Here is an 18232-nt window from a genome sequence, read left to right on the forward strand (position 1 = left end):
ACTAGAAAAGCAGCAAAACCCCATGGTTTCATCTTTCAGTTGCTGGTAAGATTGACAGCTGATCAGTGACAACTGATGCTCAGGTATTGAAGTTCCTTCTACGTAGTCAAGTGGTGGAAGGATGGAGGGAGTACTTCTAGACAGGTCTAATACAGCACATTTGGGTCTAGGAAGTTTGGGTATATTGACAAGTTGGACCTCTGCAGTAATTTAATAGCAGCCATTTTCAGTCTGCCCTTAACCAGCAGGCAGGGCACAAAGGGGTGCTGCAGGTCTGCCCTAAATGTTTCTCACAGCTTTCTGTGTGTTGCCACAGTTGATTATTTTAGAGGTTAAGACAGAAGCTTATAAACAGTCCTGAACTTTATAGTAGCAAAGAATAAAACAGTGTAGATATATCTGGAAATTACCAGATGTGTTCTTTGCAAGAAACTTCATAATATTCCAATTATATGAATTTAATTAAACACAGTGATTTTGTATCCAAAATGCATGTTTCTGTCATTTTTACATATGATTGTGGTGTTGTGCTTTTCCAATAGGTAACTTTCATTTACATGTTTTTAGTAAAATTAAACCAAATTTGCTTGATTTTAGGTTCAAATTATGAATCATCATTTAAAACATCAGTACCGCTGTGCAGAATCACAGATTGTGTGAAGGGTGATTTCACAAGTAAAAAACTTGGTTAACTTTAATAGTTTTAGAATTGTATGTAACTGAGTGTCATTTGTGCATTTGAAATAATATCCATTGAATATCAGATCAAGTATAGTAATAAGTTATTTTCTGAGTGTAAGGTACGTATATAGGTTGGTGAAATACAAATATAAACCATTTTCTTCCTCAGTTAGCTTCAGTGTTTCATTTCAGTATTAATTCTTGCAACTTACAAATTGTGGTACACTCACAAGAAAAACAATTACACTTTGTAAAACAAATACTTTTTGAAAACTATGTAGAGTATGAGTTTGACAAAAGTCTTCAAATTTCAGGTTCTATTTGGAAAGTTTATATTACACTACTGAAATCAAGGAACTTTTCTGGCAACATTCTATGTATTAAAAAGTTGGCAGCAATCTAAAAAATATGGAAATGCAGCCTGTGTGATTAAATTTTCTCCACAAGCACAGTGAAACATAACTGCCATTCAGAGATTGTTTTTAAATCTTTTGGCAAAATAAAGGCTGCAGGTTAGTATCATGCAGTGTTCCTGTTTTTGTTCTCTAAGGATAACCTGAGATTTCCTTATGTGTGAACAGTAAGCCTATTCAGAAGCTGTAAATCCACCTGTTGTAACTGTTAGAGGGTTATTTGCTTTACTGATTTTTATTAGGAAACCTGACTATTCTTGTACTTTTAATATCGTTGAAAAGAGTTCTTTGAATTGCAGTATACTGCTTAAACTGAAAATTCCAGTAAATCCATAGGTCACTAGACCGGCGAAGGTAAGGCTCAGACACTTTGAAAGATGTAATGACCTGCAGTGAAATAACTTTACAAGAGAAGATACATGATCATGCTGACCTAAAGTACCTTTATAAAGCATGCATTACTTTATCAATTGAACCGTGTTGAATCCTGGCACAGGTGTCAGAGTGCTTGGTCTTTCAGATAGTAAGGGGAAAAATATCTGTAGCTATTCCTTCACAATATTGTAGTTGTGTTTATTTTTGACTTTTAGTTTGGTTTGGGGTTTTTTTTTTTAAGTATTTTGTGATTGAAGAGGGTATTCAGAGCTACTTATTCATAATATTTCTCCCTCCAAAAGAATGTGCTTCCTCTTTAGCGTGCTGCTTTTAGTGTTTGTTATGTTAGAAGCTGGAGATTTGTGAAATAGTTAAAGTGTATGTTGTTTCTTTTTTAAATTGTACTTGGCTTTGTCTAAATCAGCAGCTTCTTGTATTCGAATTAGACTGCAGAATTGCTAAGGTCTAATAAGGTAATGTATTTTTTTTCAACTTTTTTCAGATGAAAAAGCAATTTGGTGATAATGAAGCAATTACTCAGGAAATTGTTGGTTCTGCTCATGTGGAGAATTATGCTTTGAAAATGTTTTTGTATGCAGACAATGAAGACAGAGCTGGGCAATTTCATAAGTAGGTGAAAATCTTTGTTATCTGAATTAAGATATGGGTCAGGAAATTTGAATATCCAAACTCTTTAATTTGACTGGAAACAAGAATTGGGCTTTCATGCATCCATTTCTCTTTCAGAAAACTTGATTCGTTACTACTTGTATGTCTCTTAACTTCACACATTAACTGGTATCCTCCTCCTTGTGTTCTTTAAGAGGTTGCTCACCTACTGGCAAGCCTTCTAGAACCCCAGGCTAATACTGAGCTTGACATCAAGCATGTTATACTTTCTACTGTCTAGTGATATTAAAATAATTGTGATGATACATTATGTGGTTTGATTTACAGCAATTGCTATGGCATGTTGATGGCTTTTTCTAAGATAATATAGGATGTCCTATGTCCAATATTGAACATTCCAAACTAGAAACTAAGTGCAGAACACATGACCAGCTTTAAAAAATACTGAAACTTCCTGCATAGTAGTCGAGACACTAGTCAATATATTGCTAAATTTAAATACTGTGAAGTACATTCTGTAACATCAGATTAAAAGAAAAAAAAGTAGTGATGATTGGCTTGAAATAAGCCAGTATGATCTAAAATGCCAACTTCTAAAATGTGATCCTGAGAGACTGACATTACTAAGTTAGTGAAATGTTTTCTTTTTTACAGAAACATGATAAAGTCCTTTTATACTGCAAGTCTCCTGATAGATGTTCTAACAGTATTTGGGGAGCTCTCTGAAGAGGTAAGTGTTAGGGATATCAGTGTATTATCTGATTGCTTTTCCTAGCACAGATGCAAATTACTGTTTTAGTTCTGTAAAGTTCTTTTTATAATTTGTGAATATAAACTTCAAAGAACATAGGTTCTAATTGTGTAGTCAAATACATGCTAGTAAGTCATATGGAATTGTGCTAAGTATTGCATAAATTATATTTGAAATATTAGACAACTGTTATCTGTTAGAAGATGCTTCATGACTTAAGTATTAGTTAGAAATTCAAAGTCTGATTATTACTGTGAGACAGATAGCATTACATCGAGCAAGTAGGAATTATAGGGAAAAATGATGCAAGGTTCCTGTCTTTTTTCCACCTTCACTTTTTTCACCTTTCAAGCCAGAACTTCAGTGCTAGTAATTACGATGGAATTGTATACAGTTTTAGTTAGAACAGATATATTTGGTTTTGCAGCAAACCCCACTTTTTAAAGGTGATACGGTAAGTTGGAAGAATGTGAATTTACTTCATAAAAAATGGCTTGCTGTCTGGCCATTAGAACATGACATGTTTAATTCAAAAAATTATCTACTAAAGTAACTAACACGGTGCTCTTTATGGCAGGTAATCTTTTAATCAAACCAGTATTCTAGAATTGGCGGAACAAGATCATGATTACTTTTAAGGCACACCAGAATAATCTCTTGGTCTGTTTTAAAACAAACTTTTCTATTAGGTGTGTGGTCAGCTGCTCTCTGTTATTCGTGCCCCACAGAAGAATTAATCTCTGATATAGAGGAGCAGGTACTCTTAATAAAATATTCCTTGTTCTGAAAATTAAGAGTGAGGTTTCCTTGCTAAATTAACTGAATGAGAAGCTCAATTTTAAAATGTAATGGTATAGTTGATAACTTCTGGCAAAGAAAAAAAGAATTAGAGAAAGCGGCTACTGACTCATGAAGACAAGTTTCAAATCCTGTTAAAGGAAGGTTGAAATACCTGGAAAAAATAAATAAGAAACTGCAACGATGCTGAGCAGTCTGAGACAGAATCAGCAAGTGCTGATCATCTAAGTGCTGAAATGTGTCTCTCTCTTTTTCTCACATGCTTGAGTGTTATAGGCTTCCGTACTTACACTAGTAAAGTGCCTTAGAAACCAAAAGTTCTGCTGCTTTGCAGGCCCATCACAAGCCTGTGATTGTGTTGGTCCCAAACTATTCCATGCTGTGCTTGGAATTCACAGACTTGACATTCTGTATGTAAATCCCTGATCTGACAAGTGTGCCTAACATGCAGGCATGTTTGCTTAGTTTAAAATGCAGTTACCGTGGCTACTTTCATTTGTAAATATTGGAAGGAAGGTAAAAGAATGGTTTTGATAGTGGTGCACTTCTTGTATACTATGTCGTACAGGATTGTAAGTGTAGGTATTAAAGATAGGTCTTGCCCAAGAAGAACACTTGGCCAAGTGTTCTTGCAAGATTCTACATCTTCCATAGCCTGAGCCTATACCAACGTACAATTTTCATCTATCAAGAGGCACAAGTAAGATTACTCTTTTATGTGATCTCTTAAAACTAGCTGCTATGCACTCTGACATCCTTCATGATATCAAATAATGGTTGCTAGAGCCAGAGAGTGAATGCACATTGAATTGGGCTGAAAAGACAATCATCTTAGACTGTAGGAATCCAGTGCACAGGACAGTGCACGGATTTGGTCACTCCCCAGAGGTCCTGAAGCAATCCTTCTTGCGGATGGAAACCATTGTTATAAATGTCAATGTGGAATGCTAGCAGTGGTGTGTTTACTACTGAATGTGTTTGGTTGGGGCGTTTTTTTGTTGATGCTGAAAGGAGAGAAGTGCTTTGTAATTGGAAAGAAGCAGAATTATCTCATTTCGTTTAATCAGTGAAGACGTTGTTAAAAGAGTGTACGAGAAATACAGTAGAAGGTTTCCACTTCTTGCTAGCATCATTTCATTTCAACAGTTTCCTTATCCAGTGTCACATGAAGAAGTGATGGGACAAGTATGACATGTGACTGTCTTAGACTTTTGCAGAAGCTTTATTAGCCTGAAGTAAGTTCAGCCTGACATCTGGTCATATAGTATGACATCGATATTCAGACCACCTGTGTGTCTTTTCAGTATGTAATTGCCTTCATATGTATGGAATATCAACTATTAAAAGGCTTTTAAATCAACAGCAGAAGGCATAGAAAGCAGATATTTGACACCTAAAATCAGAAAATGGGTGTTGTAAATAATATGTGTATTTTTAATTGGCAGGTGGTTGATTATTGGGTAGTATGAATGGATTGTGTCACAGGAAACAGTGGATGTTCCATATCTCAATATTGGAACTAGGTAAAAGGATTTTCTGGAAGACATGTTTTACAAGACAGCTTATGTCAGATCAGTAAGAAGCTGTGTGATAGTAGTGTTATTTTCATTTACCTCAGTAGTAATGTTCATACAGTAGGGCAGCCTTCCGAAAAGTGACAGCAGTGTGTATTCAAAGCAAACTAAAAGCAACAAAATTTAGGTTCTCAGTTCCAGAATGATAAGCTTTGCAGTTGGGATGCATAATGACACACATCAAACACCTTGTGTCCTTCTCCTCACTCCGTCCAGCGTTTTGGTGGGAGGGCTTTGGGCTCATTCTTAAATACACTTTCCCAGGGACACCACCAGCCTGGCTGAGAAGCTCAACTCTGTCCTGCTGTGGGTCTGCTGGAGCTGGCCATGCCTGGCACAGGGCAGCCCTGGCCTCTCCTCGCAGATACACCCCTGCTGCCCCCCGTTGCCAGCACCTGGGCACGGACACCTGATACAACAGCTCTTCACACTTTATCAAGAAATAATTGTGATCTTGCATAATGCTCTTTTCTAAAAGTAACATACTCTGGATGTGTATTTCTGCATTTTGTGGCTTCTAGTGTATTTGTGAATGATAAAAGAATTTCATCTGTAACACTACCTGGCCAGGAATGATTATTAAAAGAAAATATTTAACAGAAAGCTTTGTTTTCCAATTGTACTTTTCCTTTCTAAGGTATAGTGAATGCATTTTAATAAATCTGTCATCAGGATAGGCTTTTTTCTGGAGAACATTTTATTTGTGAAAATGAAAACCATATCTTTCTCCTGGGCTGCATAAGCATCCTGGTGGATAACAGCGTATTAAATAAGAATAAGGGAGCTTCCTGGAGATAGCCATTATACTGTCACTCTCTACCCTGTTCTAGACGACAGTGCAATAGACTTTGTGAAGTACAATTTTGAATTTCATTTTATTAGTTCACAAAAACTTTGGATGCAGTTTCAGTCAGGACTTTTTAAAAGACATTATTCTGTCTACCTCATTTTGCAAACCACTTTACCTGTGATTGTTACTGTGGAAATCTGAGTTCACCAGTACCTTGCAGGTGATGATGTTGATGTGAAACACACTCTGAAGCAGCATTGTTCACTTGGCCAAATTATTCCACTCATCCTTCCACATTTCTCATCTCTGTTTATATTCAGCCTTGTTCCTTGAAATATATTACCTCATAACTGTCAGAACTGGTTATTTCTCTTAAACTTTTGACAAAATAGTTGATTTGCATAATTGGTTTAAGATTTCTCATAACAATTGAGAATTCTTCCTGGATTAAAAAAAACACTGTTGTAACAGTCCCAGGAGATATAAAGTGGCCAATCTTCATTTCATGTTTTGACATACTAAAGTTGTCCCTAAGAACAGTATATTTTAAAAAATAAAATGGAAAATCTCAGAATAGCTGAGATTCTGACATTTATTTCAATCACTCATGTTTTGTGAAAAGAAGAATTTATGAAAACCCAGGTGAAATGCTTTTCCTCAGTTTCTTTTTCCCAGAAACTGAAAATAGTGAAAATCATGTTGATTTTCTTTAAATACTGAAGTTACTACCACATTTTTTCAATTTCAAACTGTTACCGTGGAAATGAAAATGGAATCAGAAAGGCAAGCAGCAGAGTTGCTTCTCACTACTGTTGCTTCATATTGACACCATTTCAGAAGATGAGTTGGCAATTGACTGTCAATATAGTAATTCATTTTTTTGAGAAGTATTAACATTTTTTCTAATAACTCAAGTATCATAACCCCTTGCTCTGCAGGTAGTTTATGTATTGCTAACGTCCTTCATCTGATTTTTTAGCTATGTTGTGAAGATATTAAATCAAAATATTTTATGTCCTAGAATATCCCACACATACCACCTTAATCTGCAACTACAGCAGCCTTTCTGTATTCATGCTTTTAAATACCTTTTTAAAATTTAAAATAATGTAATTAGAAAAGATATATTATTGTTCAGCAGGAGTTGCATTTTAAGTTTCAGGTATTTAAATCTAAAGTAAATAATCATCTAAGTTTATGGAGATAGGAAGTTTTCTTTATTATTTCACATCAGTAATTACTACACAGTGCCCAGCCTTTCACACTAGGTGGTCCTGGTGTAATTTATTTCCTTTTCCTGACATGCTGCACTAATTGAAGATCTCTACATTTTCCTTTCATGCTGAGAACCTGTTAAAGGTGTTCTTTTTATATATATTTTTTTTAATACACTGATTAATTTTCACATGTGTTGTTTAAAGGGGTGTCAAATGATAGCAGAGAAAGCAGTTTAGTTTTATAATATCTTCTCAGGGTGGAAAACCTGCTTACATTTCTGTTTTGAATGCATTAATTTGCAGAAGTGGGTGGTTAAAATGGCTGGCCTTTTCACTTCCCCAGAATGCCCAGCACAGGAAGTACGCCAGGTGGAAGGCAGCATACATTCATAACTGCTTGAAGAATGGAGACACTCCTCAGCCTGGGCCTATTGGAATGGAAGGAGAGAGCTTCGGTATGTGTTCCCCTTTTCTTTTTAAAAGAGCAGAGGGCTGGGCTGAGACCAAAATGGTGGTATGCGTAGTTCTTCAGGGAGCACCCCACAGGAAGCACAGCTTCCCTGTTTAATGTTCCATTCACAGTGGGCCACCCTCTGCTTTTTCTTCTCTGCTTCTCCTACTGTTATTTTTATTGGATGTTACTATTTGATTGACTTATTTAATTTTTTTTTTTCTTTCCTCTGTAGTGGAGATTATTTTGAATACAGCTACTCTCTAAGAAGGCATTGTCACCTTTGGGCCAGAACCATGCATTTCTTTAACGCTACCCACAGTCCTTCTTTTAAATCTGTAAAGTTATGATCCCTTTGCCAGTTTATCCTCTCTTAGAAGTTAAATAGGAGTCAGAAGGGGATTGGTCATAGATAAATTCAACTTCAAAGCAAACACCTGATGATGAGACAACCCTTTTCTCCCTGTATAATAATGTGGTTTTCAAAACAGGTTTATGGCCTACTCTTTAGATTGGATTTCCTGCTGCTTTCTCATTCATCCCCCCTTTCCTCGTGTTTTTAGTTACTCCCTGTGTTCTTCTGGCTACCTGACTTTCTTGTACAGGATTCCTTGAAGTTACCTCCTTAACTGTTAGATAAAAAGTGGTGATTTCCAAGGACAGCCACTTACTGAAATGAATGTTTATCAAAACAGGTTGTTTTAAACCTCCCAAATTGTAACTTTTACTGCCTTCTATTTAATGCATTCAGACCTGTCTAAACTCTGTTGCTAATTTAAAAGTCCTAGCTTTACAGTAAGAAATGTTAGGGGCATCCAAACCTTTCTCATTTAGAGCTTTTTAAAAACAGAGACCACGACTGTGACCTGACACAAGCTAGCCTCTCCATGAAGTAACAGAACACATACTAAGCAGACTCTGTCTTACAAGAGCACGCAGATCACATCCTAACCTATTCTAAGAAAGTCAGCTCCATTCTCTTATTTCATTATGTGTATTTTTTCTAAAAATAACAAAACATCAAACCAGAGCTGCCACGTTATTTCTAAACTTTATAAATGTTACCCTGTTTCTAAAGTATAGATCCACAGACTTCACAGATGTTTTTTGTGAACTCAAATAAAATCACGTAAAAAACTTTTTTTGTTAAACTGCTGAAACAGGTAATAGTATTACTGTTCTGTGTATAAACTGATCATGCTTTTCAGTTATTGATAAAAGCAAAATATATGCACAAATGGTTTGTTTCTGAAATACATCAAAATAGAAATGGTATGTAATTGTTAAATTAACTTTCAAAATATTTCCACCCATTTACTTTTCCATTGTTTGCAGGTTTTCTACACTTAATGCTTTATGGATGTTTAATTATTTTTGCATTTTACCAGTTGCTTTTGATAGCAATCAGTTTCATTAATAAGGGATCTCTTCGTTTTCTTCCCCAGTCAGCGCAGAAGCTTGAAATACAAATTTTAAATGTGAATCTCTTATGGAAATAGGATGACTTTGGAATGGATATTTTCATTATGCAAATTAAAACAGTCTAATTCTGCACAATGACAATAACCTCTATGTATAATTCTTCACATACCTAATGAAACAGCTAAGAACATTGAATGATTTGAAATTTTCCTCTGAGCTAGTATACAAGACTTTGTGGCTTGAATAAATGTCACTTAAGTTGATGCTCATTTATCTCTTAACTTACACTTGAATTTAGTAATACAAATTTTTCTAATAAAAGGGATCAACAAACAAATCTACAGTGCAGAAGAGAGAAATCTAACTTGTAGAGTGTGGCTTGTATCTAACTTGTAGAGCCACCTTGTAGAAGTGGCTACACATGTGTATTAATACAATATGATCCATATATTTACACATGCGTACACACACAGACACATACACGCACAAGTATTTGTTTCCATTCATTCATGTTTGGGGTCTGTAACTAGGTCTTCAGTGAATTTTGAAGTCTGAACCTGTAATTTCAAATATGTTATGAATAGGCTTGTAATTCTCTGCACATTGGTTTTATTTTAAACATGTCAAAACATTAGAAAACTGGTTTCTCTTCTGGTTCTCAATCTTTTCATCATACAATCTCATATTTTGAAGCTTCTTTCCTGTTTATCTGTGAAGAAAGAGGAGGATGGGCATGACCTACTATTTATAGAAAGATTAAACTGGTGGTCCTTCCAGTAAGGTGTAGCATCCTATTCCACTTGGCAGCCACTAGCTGATTCTTTAGCAGAAGACAAATGTGTAGCAGAAGATAAAAAGTGACAAAATAGTATGAATAAAAACTGTCTAGCTTGCCACCTTTATCAGACAGTGAGCAAAGTATGAGGAAGTAGAAGACAGGCATTCTTACTCCTTCCAAGCCCACCTTTGTTAGAAAGTAGTATATCGAAGTATGAGGATTTTCTGTTGTCTTCCAAATGTGAACTGGAGAACATGGCATATAAGGTGAAGTTAAGTGGGTCTAAGGACTGTCTTAAACCATACCTAATGGGATAGTGTAGAGAAGATCTAAGCCAGACTCTTCTTGGACATGCATAGTGATGGGACAACAGGTGATGGACACAGGTCGCAACCAGGAAAATATGAATTAATTATTAGGAAAATAATTTTCATCATGATTGTGGTCAGATATTGAAAAGGGAGTCCAAGAGAGGTTATGGAATCTCCATCCTTGGAAATATTCAAAACCTGACTGGACACAGTCCTGGGCAACTGGCTCTAGCTGACCCAGCTTGAACGGGGGGTTGGACTAGATAATCTCAAGAGGTCCCTTCCAACCTCAGTCATTCTGTGGCCAGAGCAGCATGATCTGTGTTAGTGCTGCTGTGAGTGAGGAATTGGACCAGGTAACCTGCAGGGATCCTTCAGCCTTCTTATGATTCTGGAAAAAATGATTCAGTTATATATGGAAAAGAGAGTCAATGGGTGGAAAGGGGAGAGGGCCAGATAAGAGTGCTTCTGAGGTTCAAATTTAGCCAAAAAAGTCTGAAAGGTGGCTCTTCACTGTGTAATCTCTTACCATTTATATGTCCTGGCCACCATTACATTGGGGAAAAAAAAAAAAGGTAAAAAATTATAAAGTACATCATCACGATGAGAGCGTGTACCAGACGTCTATCTCTGCTTATTGCTAGCCTTTATTTTGTTAAAAGTAAACAAAAGTGTCTAAAAGCCTGGGTGCCAATTATAATTTCTTTGCAGTTTTCCTGGATAAAATACTGTTTGGGTATTAACACTCTAGAAACACTACAATGTAACTAAATTCAAATATTTTTGAACAAATAATGAGTTGGATACAATTTGATTTCCAAGTTACTAGTGTATTCTTGTTGTTATGTTTTCCTTACCTAAAGATGCTCTACAGACTTAAACACTGGAATGGCTATCTTGCCCACTAAAATATGCTCCAATCTAGGCACAGCTATATTTGAAGTGAAGCATTAGCAAACTAATTTCTTCTTCAACATACAGTCTTTTTCAAGGCAGTTTTCTTAAATGGCGGTGCAGCTGTAGCGAGAGAGACTTATGATGCAATTCCAGCTGCAAACATCACCACATCTTTCTAAGTCAAATTACACCAGTTTGATAATTTAATGGAGAAGACAATATGTGGGAAAAAAACTTTTGTTATAGTGAATGTAATGAATAGCCCAATTAAATATTGTGCTCTTTAGTGGTCTGGCTCATAGCGTGGTAATGTTTACAAAGCTCACCTGATTATGTGAAATGAATTACGAATTCTAAACAATTGCAAAAATAGAATTTCTAAGCAAAGATTGCAGAGCTTTTGCTAAAAATCTGTGTATGCAGCTTGTGTAGGAACAATAATTGTTCCTCAGCAGCAATAAATAGGCTCTTTCTTCTTGTTAATGTGGAGGCAAAAGTAACTGACTTGCTCAAGGCTGCAAAAGAAACTGTTGTAGGAGGGAAAGTAGAATTCAGACTTTATTCAAATTCCTACTATTCATGACAGGTCATTACAAGCAGTAGTGTGAATTGATGAAGATTGTTGCTTTCATTACCAAGTTATGTGTACATGCAACTTAAAAGGGACGCAAATGCTGAGTGAGCCAAAATTTTAACAACCTTATTGATGGGGAGCCTGCCATATCTATAATTTGGCAATATCTTTGTTGAATTGTGTTTCATGTAGTAAGAGAATTTCTCACACTCTTATTTTCTGAGCAATTAAATGAAAAATACTTCTTGAAGTTTATTTTTGGATATTAACTCTGTAGAGTAGGTGCCCATAATGCTTTATACAACCAAGACAAAAATTTTATGCAAATTATTTTTATTAGAAGAATCAGTTTAAAAAAGTGTGAATTCTTGCTTTGTGCATCATAAGAAGAAAAGCAGCATTGTTTGAATGTACGACTGGACCTTCCCCATTCCTTTCTGCTTGCTCATTTTCTTCTTCCCCTTGCAAGTGGAAAAAGTCTGTTTAAACAGAGTGAAACTAGGTCTCTGTAACTTGACAAATTACCATTTCTTTCCAAAGTGTTATTTTCTTTGTGATTCTTGAAAACCATACTGTAACTCTTGGAGATGTTTTTACAGTAACATAGGCATGCTTTATGCAGTTCTGCTGTTGGATTTATGGATGCTTTTGTCAGGATGCCACCATGGAAACCTTAAAATGACATGCGTAATTTATTAATGCAGTTGAAATACAAGTCTGAGAGTACACATAAAGGTCCCTTGGCAGTAACCCTAGGTCACCCAACAAGATTTTATACTAATGGAAAAAAATTAAAAGTATAATTTCAAATATGAAAAAGTTCCTAAATGATTATGGTATGGCCATACTAAAATACATTAAATGTCACCACTTTCATTGCAATATATGATATGTATTCTACATTTATATTACAGAATTCCAGGAAACCTTCATAGTCCTAACTAGTAGAAAGAACAGTGTATGAAAAGTTGATGGATTTTTGAGTCCATTTCTCAATGTTGTAGGAAAAAAAAAATACATTTATATATTATAGAAAAGCAGTGTTCCAATAGTTCCTTACATTGTGCATCTTTTAGCAACATCTCAAGCTAAAGAGGAACAGTGCAGCAGAATGAGAAAAAGAAAATGTTTTTAAATTAAAATTAATGGATTACCTTTTTAACTCTCTGGACTCCTTAAAAATAAAAATTTTGCTAGTTTTAAATTCAATGCTTTGGGCTGCTGAAGTTAACTCATAATTGGTGCTTCCGTACACTAGACAAGGGAATGCCATTAAGCCTTGAGAATCCTCTGTTTATATGAAAGTATCTTTGGACAGTTGGTTAAGGGGCCAGGGATATCAGCCTTATTCCACAAAGTCTTGCCTTCAATAAATAAATAATAATTTAAACAAACAAACAAACAGATAGTCTGGGTATACTGTAGCTCTGAGGAAAATCTAAAGAGCACATGGATTCATTATGTTGGGATCCAAGCACAAAGGCTGATGAGGTTCCAAGACAAGAAACTCAGCTGGAGCTGAAACTGAATGTGAAACAATAGTGTCACTGTTTCACAGCCTAGTATTTCAGCATCCTTAAGCAAATTGCAAGGAACTTTAGATTCTAGGGCATTACTGCTTTATGAGAAATTAATTCTCTAATTTTCAAGTGTTCATTCCCATTCCCTGGAAAAGATTTTTCAATAATGTTATGGATGTTCTAACCACAGAACTTAAAAACAGTTTGTTGACTTAAATATTCTTTTCGAGCAGCCTGAAAACCTTTTATTTAGCACTACTGTTAAAACTATTCACAAATATTGCAAGTGCATATCTCAAAATGGTTCTAATACTTTAATCTTTGATAAAGAATATTTTAAATATTTACTTTGCAGAAAGAATAGTTGCAATGTGTTGATGACATTTTGGGCACTTTAAACACCTAAGAAGAGTTAATTTAAACAAAGCTACTTTTATGTTTAATACAGTTTAATATTTGCCAATTGCATAATGAGCAAATCAAACAGTTTAGCTAGATCTTTTGCTATATATACCTGATTAAAAAGTATATCGCCGTTTTGTGAGTTTGCCTCTTACAGGCGCTGTTATTAAGGGTGGTCAGCACTTCTAACACTTTTTTTTTTTGGTTGGGTTGGGTTTTTTTGTTTGTTTGTTTATAACATTGCCAGAACCATTTGAGTTCGTATCTTCCATGGCCAGTGTTGCCTACAGCATTGCACTTTTAAAGGAGTGACTAGAGACCATGAACTATGCAGTGAGGAAGTCTGAAGCTGAAACTGGGAATGTGTTGGAGAGAAGATTGGGAGGTAGTGTGAGACAGACACAAGTATGGGGCAAGGGGTTGCAGATACGGGATATGAAGTCCTGGTGCAGAGAGAGAGAAATCAGAATGGGACTGAAGAGCCAGATAAGGGCAACAGGAAGCTGCAGGGGCAGAATAAAGGAATAAATGCATTAATGGTTTAAGTCTGGGCAGGAACTTACAGGTAATTTCTCTTAGTTGAGATACAAAGCATAATGAAAGTATGTTTTCTCAGTCTCAAAAGTGGCTTAATTTTTTACGTCAGCTTTCCCAAAATACTAGCTTCAGGCAGGCACCCAACATAGAAAATCCAACTTTATGGCTACAATTGGACCAAACTATAAATAATCAATAACAGTGTTACAAGTAAACTTGGGCAGCCTTACCTTCAGACAGCATAAGTGTTGTGCATAACTATTTCATTAATCTTATGTATAGTAAGTCTCTGGGATTTTGTTAAACTAAATTTTATTTTCTGAAACTGTTTTAAAACAATTTTTTTAGTGACCACCAAAACCACTGAAAAGTATAGCAGTCAACCAATGGCTTATTCCTATCATTACGTCATTATTTGAAAGGCAGCACATCCGGTGTTTACTTTTGAATCTCACTTTTTTTTGCCAGTTTTAACACATTTAATTTTTCTTCCATGCATGTTAGCCATATGATATTGCAGTATGAGTTACTAGCAAAAAATACAGCAAAGGAAAAATCTGGCACCTTAAGATATCCTTTGCCTTCCAGAAATCTGCCAGATGTTTGTTTGCGTATGTCAGGAATAGCCTCATAAAACCACAGCCTGAATTACTGGTTGCAGCAAGTGAAAGTAATTTTTACAAGAGTAACATACAAAAATTTTACCATGTTCTGTGTTTTTATATTAAATTTTGCAAGCAGTGCTTGACATACCTGGCAGAACTTTGCTTCTAATACTTTTAAATAAAGTTTCTTGGTATTAGACTGTGGATTTGGGGGATTTGCGAATTTGTTTATTAGTACTTGGATATTCTGAATGAAACTAAACTACTACAACTTTGCAATATAAACCAAAAATATATTCTTTAACTGTGTATTTATTGAAGTCCTGTAAAAATGTCCTAATGACAATACTGCTGATTTTACTCCACATTATAGTCTTTTTTTGTGGTAAATAGTATTGTGAATTAGAAGGTGTCTAGTCATTTTTAGTAAAGGTACCTGAATTTTTCTGGAAGAGAGCCTTACATGGGAAAAAAATTCTGGTATTTGTGATAGTAATATTTGTAATAGTAGACTGTTTAATTATTAAGCAGTAGAGGTGTTTGCATAACGCAATCTTGTATAGTTGAAGATCAGTGTGGATTTCATAAAGAACATCTCTTTTGCCAGCTCTAGACATATACAAGTTTTGTGCTCCCATATTCGCTTTGCTCCCTTTCAAGAGCTGGGTGTTAACAAAGCCATTCCCCAAACTCTGCTCAGTCCACCTGACATTATTGATACAGATGAACACACACTGTAAAAGAAAATTAGCTTTTTTAAATTGAACTGAATTCAAATTAAGGAGCAGAAATCAACCATATTCTAAATTAACTGGGTCATTAGCATAATAAAATGGGACCATTAGCCTTCAATGCAACATTGAATAAACTAGACCAGAACCTTAAGAACAAGACTAGATTGAAAAATAATATATATATGTTCTTTGTACATGCTATGGGATATATTGAACCTCATTATTCTTACAGAAGAGGTCTTTGAAAGTATGTGAGTTGCTTTTGTTGCTTTTTTACTTTGTCAGATCAGCTGTAGGTGGTTAGGGTTGATAAATGTTTTATGTCACACTGTGGTGCAACTTTTCTACTAACTAAAATTTGAAAGGAGGTTTTAAAAGAAAGCCTAAGTTTTCAAGTGTTTGTACAGAAGAGTTGCAGTAATTCCTATTCTGTCTCATCCTAGCAGATGTTGAAAGGGAAGAAGCAGGGTCATCTTCTCTCCATAGTGGAACGACTCAACCAACATCATCATCTACGTATGAAGCTAACAACATACCAACTAGTAATTACACTAGCATACATATACCACCAGGTGCCCATGCACCAGCCAACACTCCAGCTGAAGTTCCTCATAACACAGGTATGTCTGAAACACCCAAAAAATTCATGGCTTTATTGACAGATGAATTCTAGCCCTCTTTCCATTACATAAACTAAAATAATACAGGTGTTCTATGGCAGAAGAAACTTCCTAAATTACCATCATAAAAATGCCATCAAAAATATTTTTTTATGTTTTTATGGCTTTTAAAATACATAATTCATATTTTGGAGCACTTTGCCAGAAGAGATATATGGACTGAAAGGGTGAGTGTTCCTGCAGACAGAATGGTTTTTTTCTTCTCTAGAATCATGCGTTGCAACATCTATACTGTAAAGCACTATTTGAATCTTCCACTTGATAGATGAAATTGTATTACTTCATTTCATATTTAGCTTTCCCTGTGCAGATAGACTGCTGTTCTTTATGTGGGAACATATCAAATATAATGTTGAAACTGTTAGAAAAACACTACAACAATCATGCCTGATGTACCGTTCGTACTTTTCTTCTATTTGGTTTATGCTCCTTTTCCCATGCAAGTACTTTAGTGTGATTGACCTCAAACAATATTATTAATGGAAATTTTGTCCCTACTGCTAAACATACTGGCTCCTGCATCCTTCTTATTCTGTGTCATTTTTGGACCAAACCCAAGTTCTCAAAAATCCAAAGTTCTTCCCAGTTGTGGTATTAAAAAAAAAAAAAAAAGTTGTGTTAAATGATTTGTGAATGCAACTTTTTCACCTCATGTTACCTTTTTATAATGATGTTTAATAAGACTAACAAATTAAAAGCTCTTGATTTCAATCCTGGTGATCATTTGATTGTTCAGATACATTTTTATATTACAGAACATATGAGATATTTTTGTCCCACAGCCTCTCCTTTTCTTCTACTTTCTCATTTTAAAAATGCTTCACCCTATGAAAAGTTCAGGATGCTCATTTTTTCAGATTTATCAAAGGGAAGTCCTTCAGATAGGTGGGGGGTTTTGGGTCTGGGAGGGGGAGAGTGTTGGTTTTTTACATTCAGCCTCGGTAAATGTTAGCTCTTCGTTTTTACCAGATCTGAAAATTATGGAAAGTGTACCTTGTTGGAATACATGGAATTCTTTGCATTACACAGTTTTAACCCCATCAGTCATTCCATGAAATAACAGATAATTTAGAAAAGTGATTATACCATCTTCCTACATAGCAGATGTTGTAGAAATAACTTTGTTAGTCTGGTATGTTCTGGATATACTGCAAAAGTACAGTTTTGGATCAAGGCAAATGAGAGTGTCTAAAATGTGAACGCAGACAGAAGAATACTTCACAGCGTAAAGTGCTCTTTCTTCTAGTATCACCATTTCCCTTTTAAATCTAGGTAGCTTTTTTTATTCTCACTGATTGTTTTTGAAGGAATTGGGAAGGAGATAGTTTGCAAGTGTGAGATGGCAGGCATGGGGCTTTAAAAATACAGTAATGGAGACTCTGTCTGATATTAAAAGGCAGAATTTAAACTTCAAATATAAAATTTTACTCCTGCTCTTTTTTAGCAGGTTTTCCTCGGTACTCTAGGGTAACCAGTGTCTTTTGGACTAGTATTTTCTTATTTTTTTTAATACTTGAAATTAAATTTCTGTGAAATACTGTACTGATAAAATGAATGACAGTCTGTAATTTCTTCTGTATTACTTAATAAAACATCCATAGTCTGAAGTGAGGGTTTTAAAATTATTTGTTACAAACTTTCAGAATTGGGAAGCTATCAGCTGCTTAATTTAAAAATCATGGAGTCATTAGGTTTACCTGTTCTGTTTTCTTATTTCGTCTGCTTACTTTTAAAGTCTATAGATAAAAATAACCGAAGTCCAATTTTTGCATTGATTTGCAGGAGTGACAAGTAACACCATTCAGCCTGCTCCTCAGAATATTCCTCTAGTCGATCCTTCCCTTTACAGTGCTCAGTCTGCAGGTAAGGTGGTGGTGTTTGTATTGTCTGTACATGGACATGCTGTGTCCTTCGTGTCTAACCCTGCACTGAAGGAAGAAGTTTGAGAATTAATGACATCGTTATCTGAATGCTATTAATTCAGAAATTGTAAAAATAATGGACATCATCTAAGCATTGTGTTGCTAAAGAGTTTTTAATAGTTTCTGAAAGCTTTGCTACAGTGTATGTTTAGTGTTTGTCTATCTGACTT

General features: G+C 35.3%; 1 protein-coding gene across 3 annotated transcripts in view; it reads left to right on the forward strand.

Annotated features, from left to right (window-relative positions):
- VTA1 (vesicle trafficking 1) overlaps nt 1–18232 on the forward strand; it is a 41930-nt gene that overhangs the window by 15571 nt on the left and 8127 nt on the right. For 2 of the 3 annotated variants that reach the window (XM_052784536.1, XM_052784538.1), the window contains exons 3-7: nt 1972–2099; nt 2754–2829; nt 7573–7684; nt 15904–16080; nt 17923–18003. In XM_052784536.1, coding sequence (XP_052640496.1) covers nt 1972–2099; nt 2754–2829; nt 7573–7684; nt 15904–16080; nt 17923–18003 — 574 coding nt within the window. The remainder of the gene's footprint in view (nt 1–1971; nt 2100–2753; nt 2830–7572; nt 7685–15903; nt 16081–17922; nt 18004–18232) is intronic. The other variant, XM_052784537.1, reaches the window with a different exon arrangement.

This window comes from Harpia harpyja, chromosome 4 (assembly GCF_026419915.1).
Source record: "Harpia harpyja isolate bHarHar1 chromosome 4, bHarHar1 primary haplotype, whole genome shotgun sequence".
Taxonomy (NCBI): Eukaryota; Metazoa; Chordata; class Aves; order Accipitriformes; family Accipitridae; genus Harpia; species Harpia harpyja.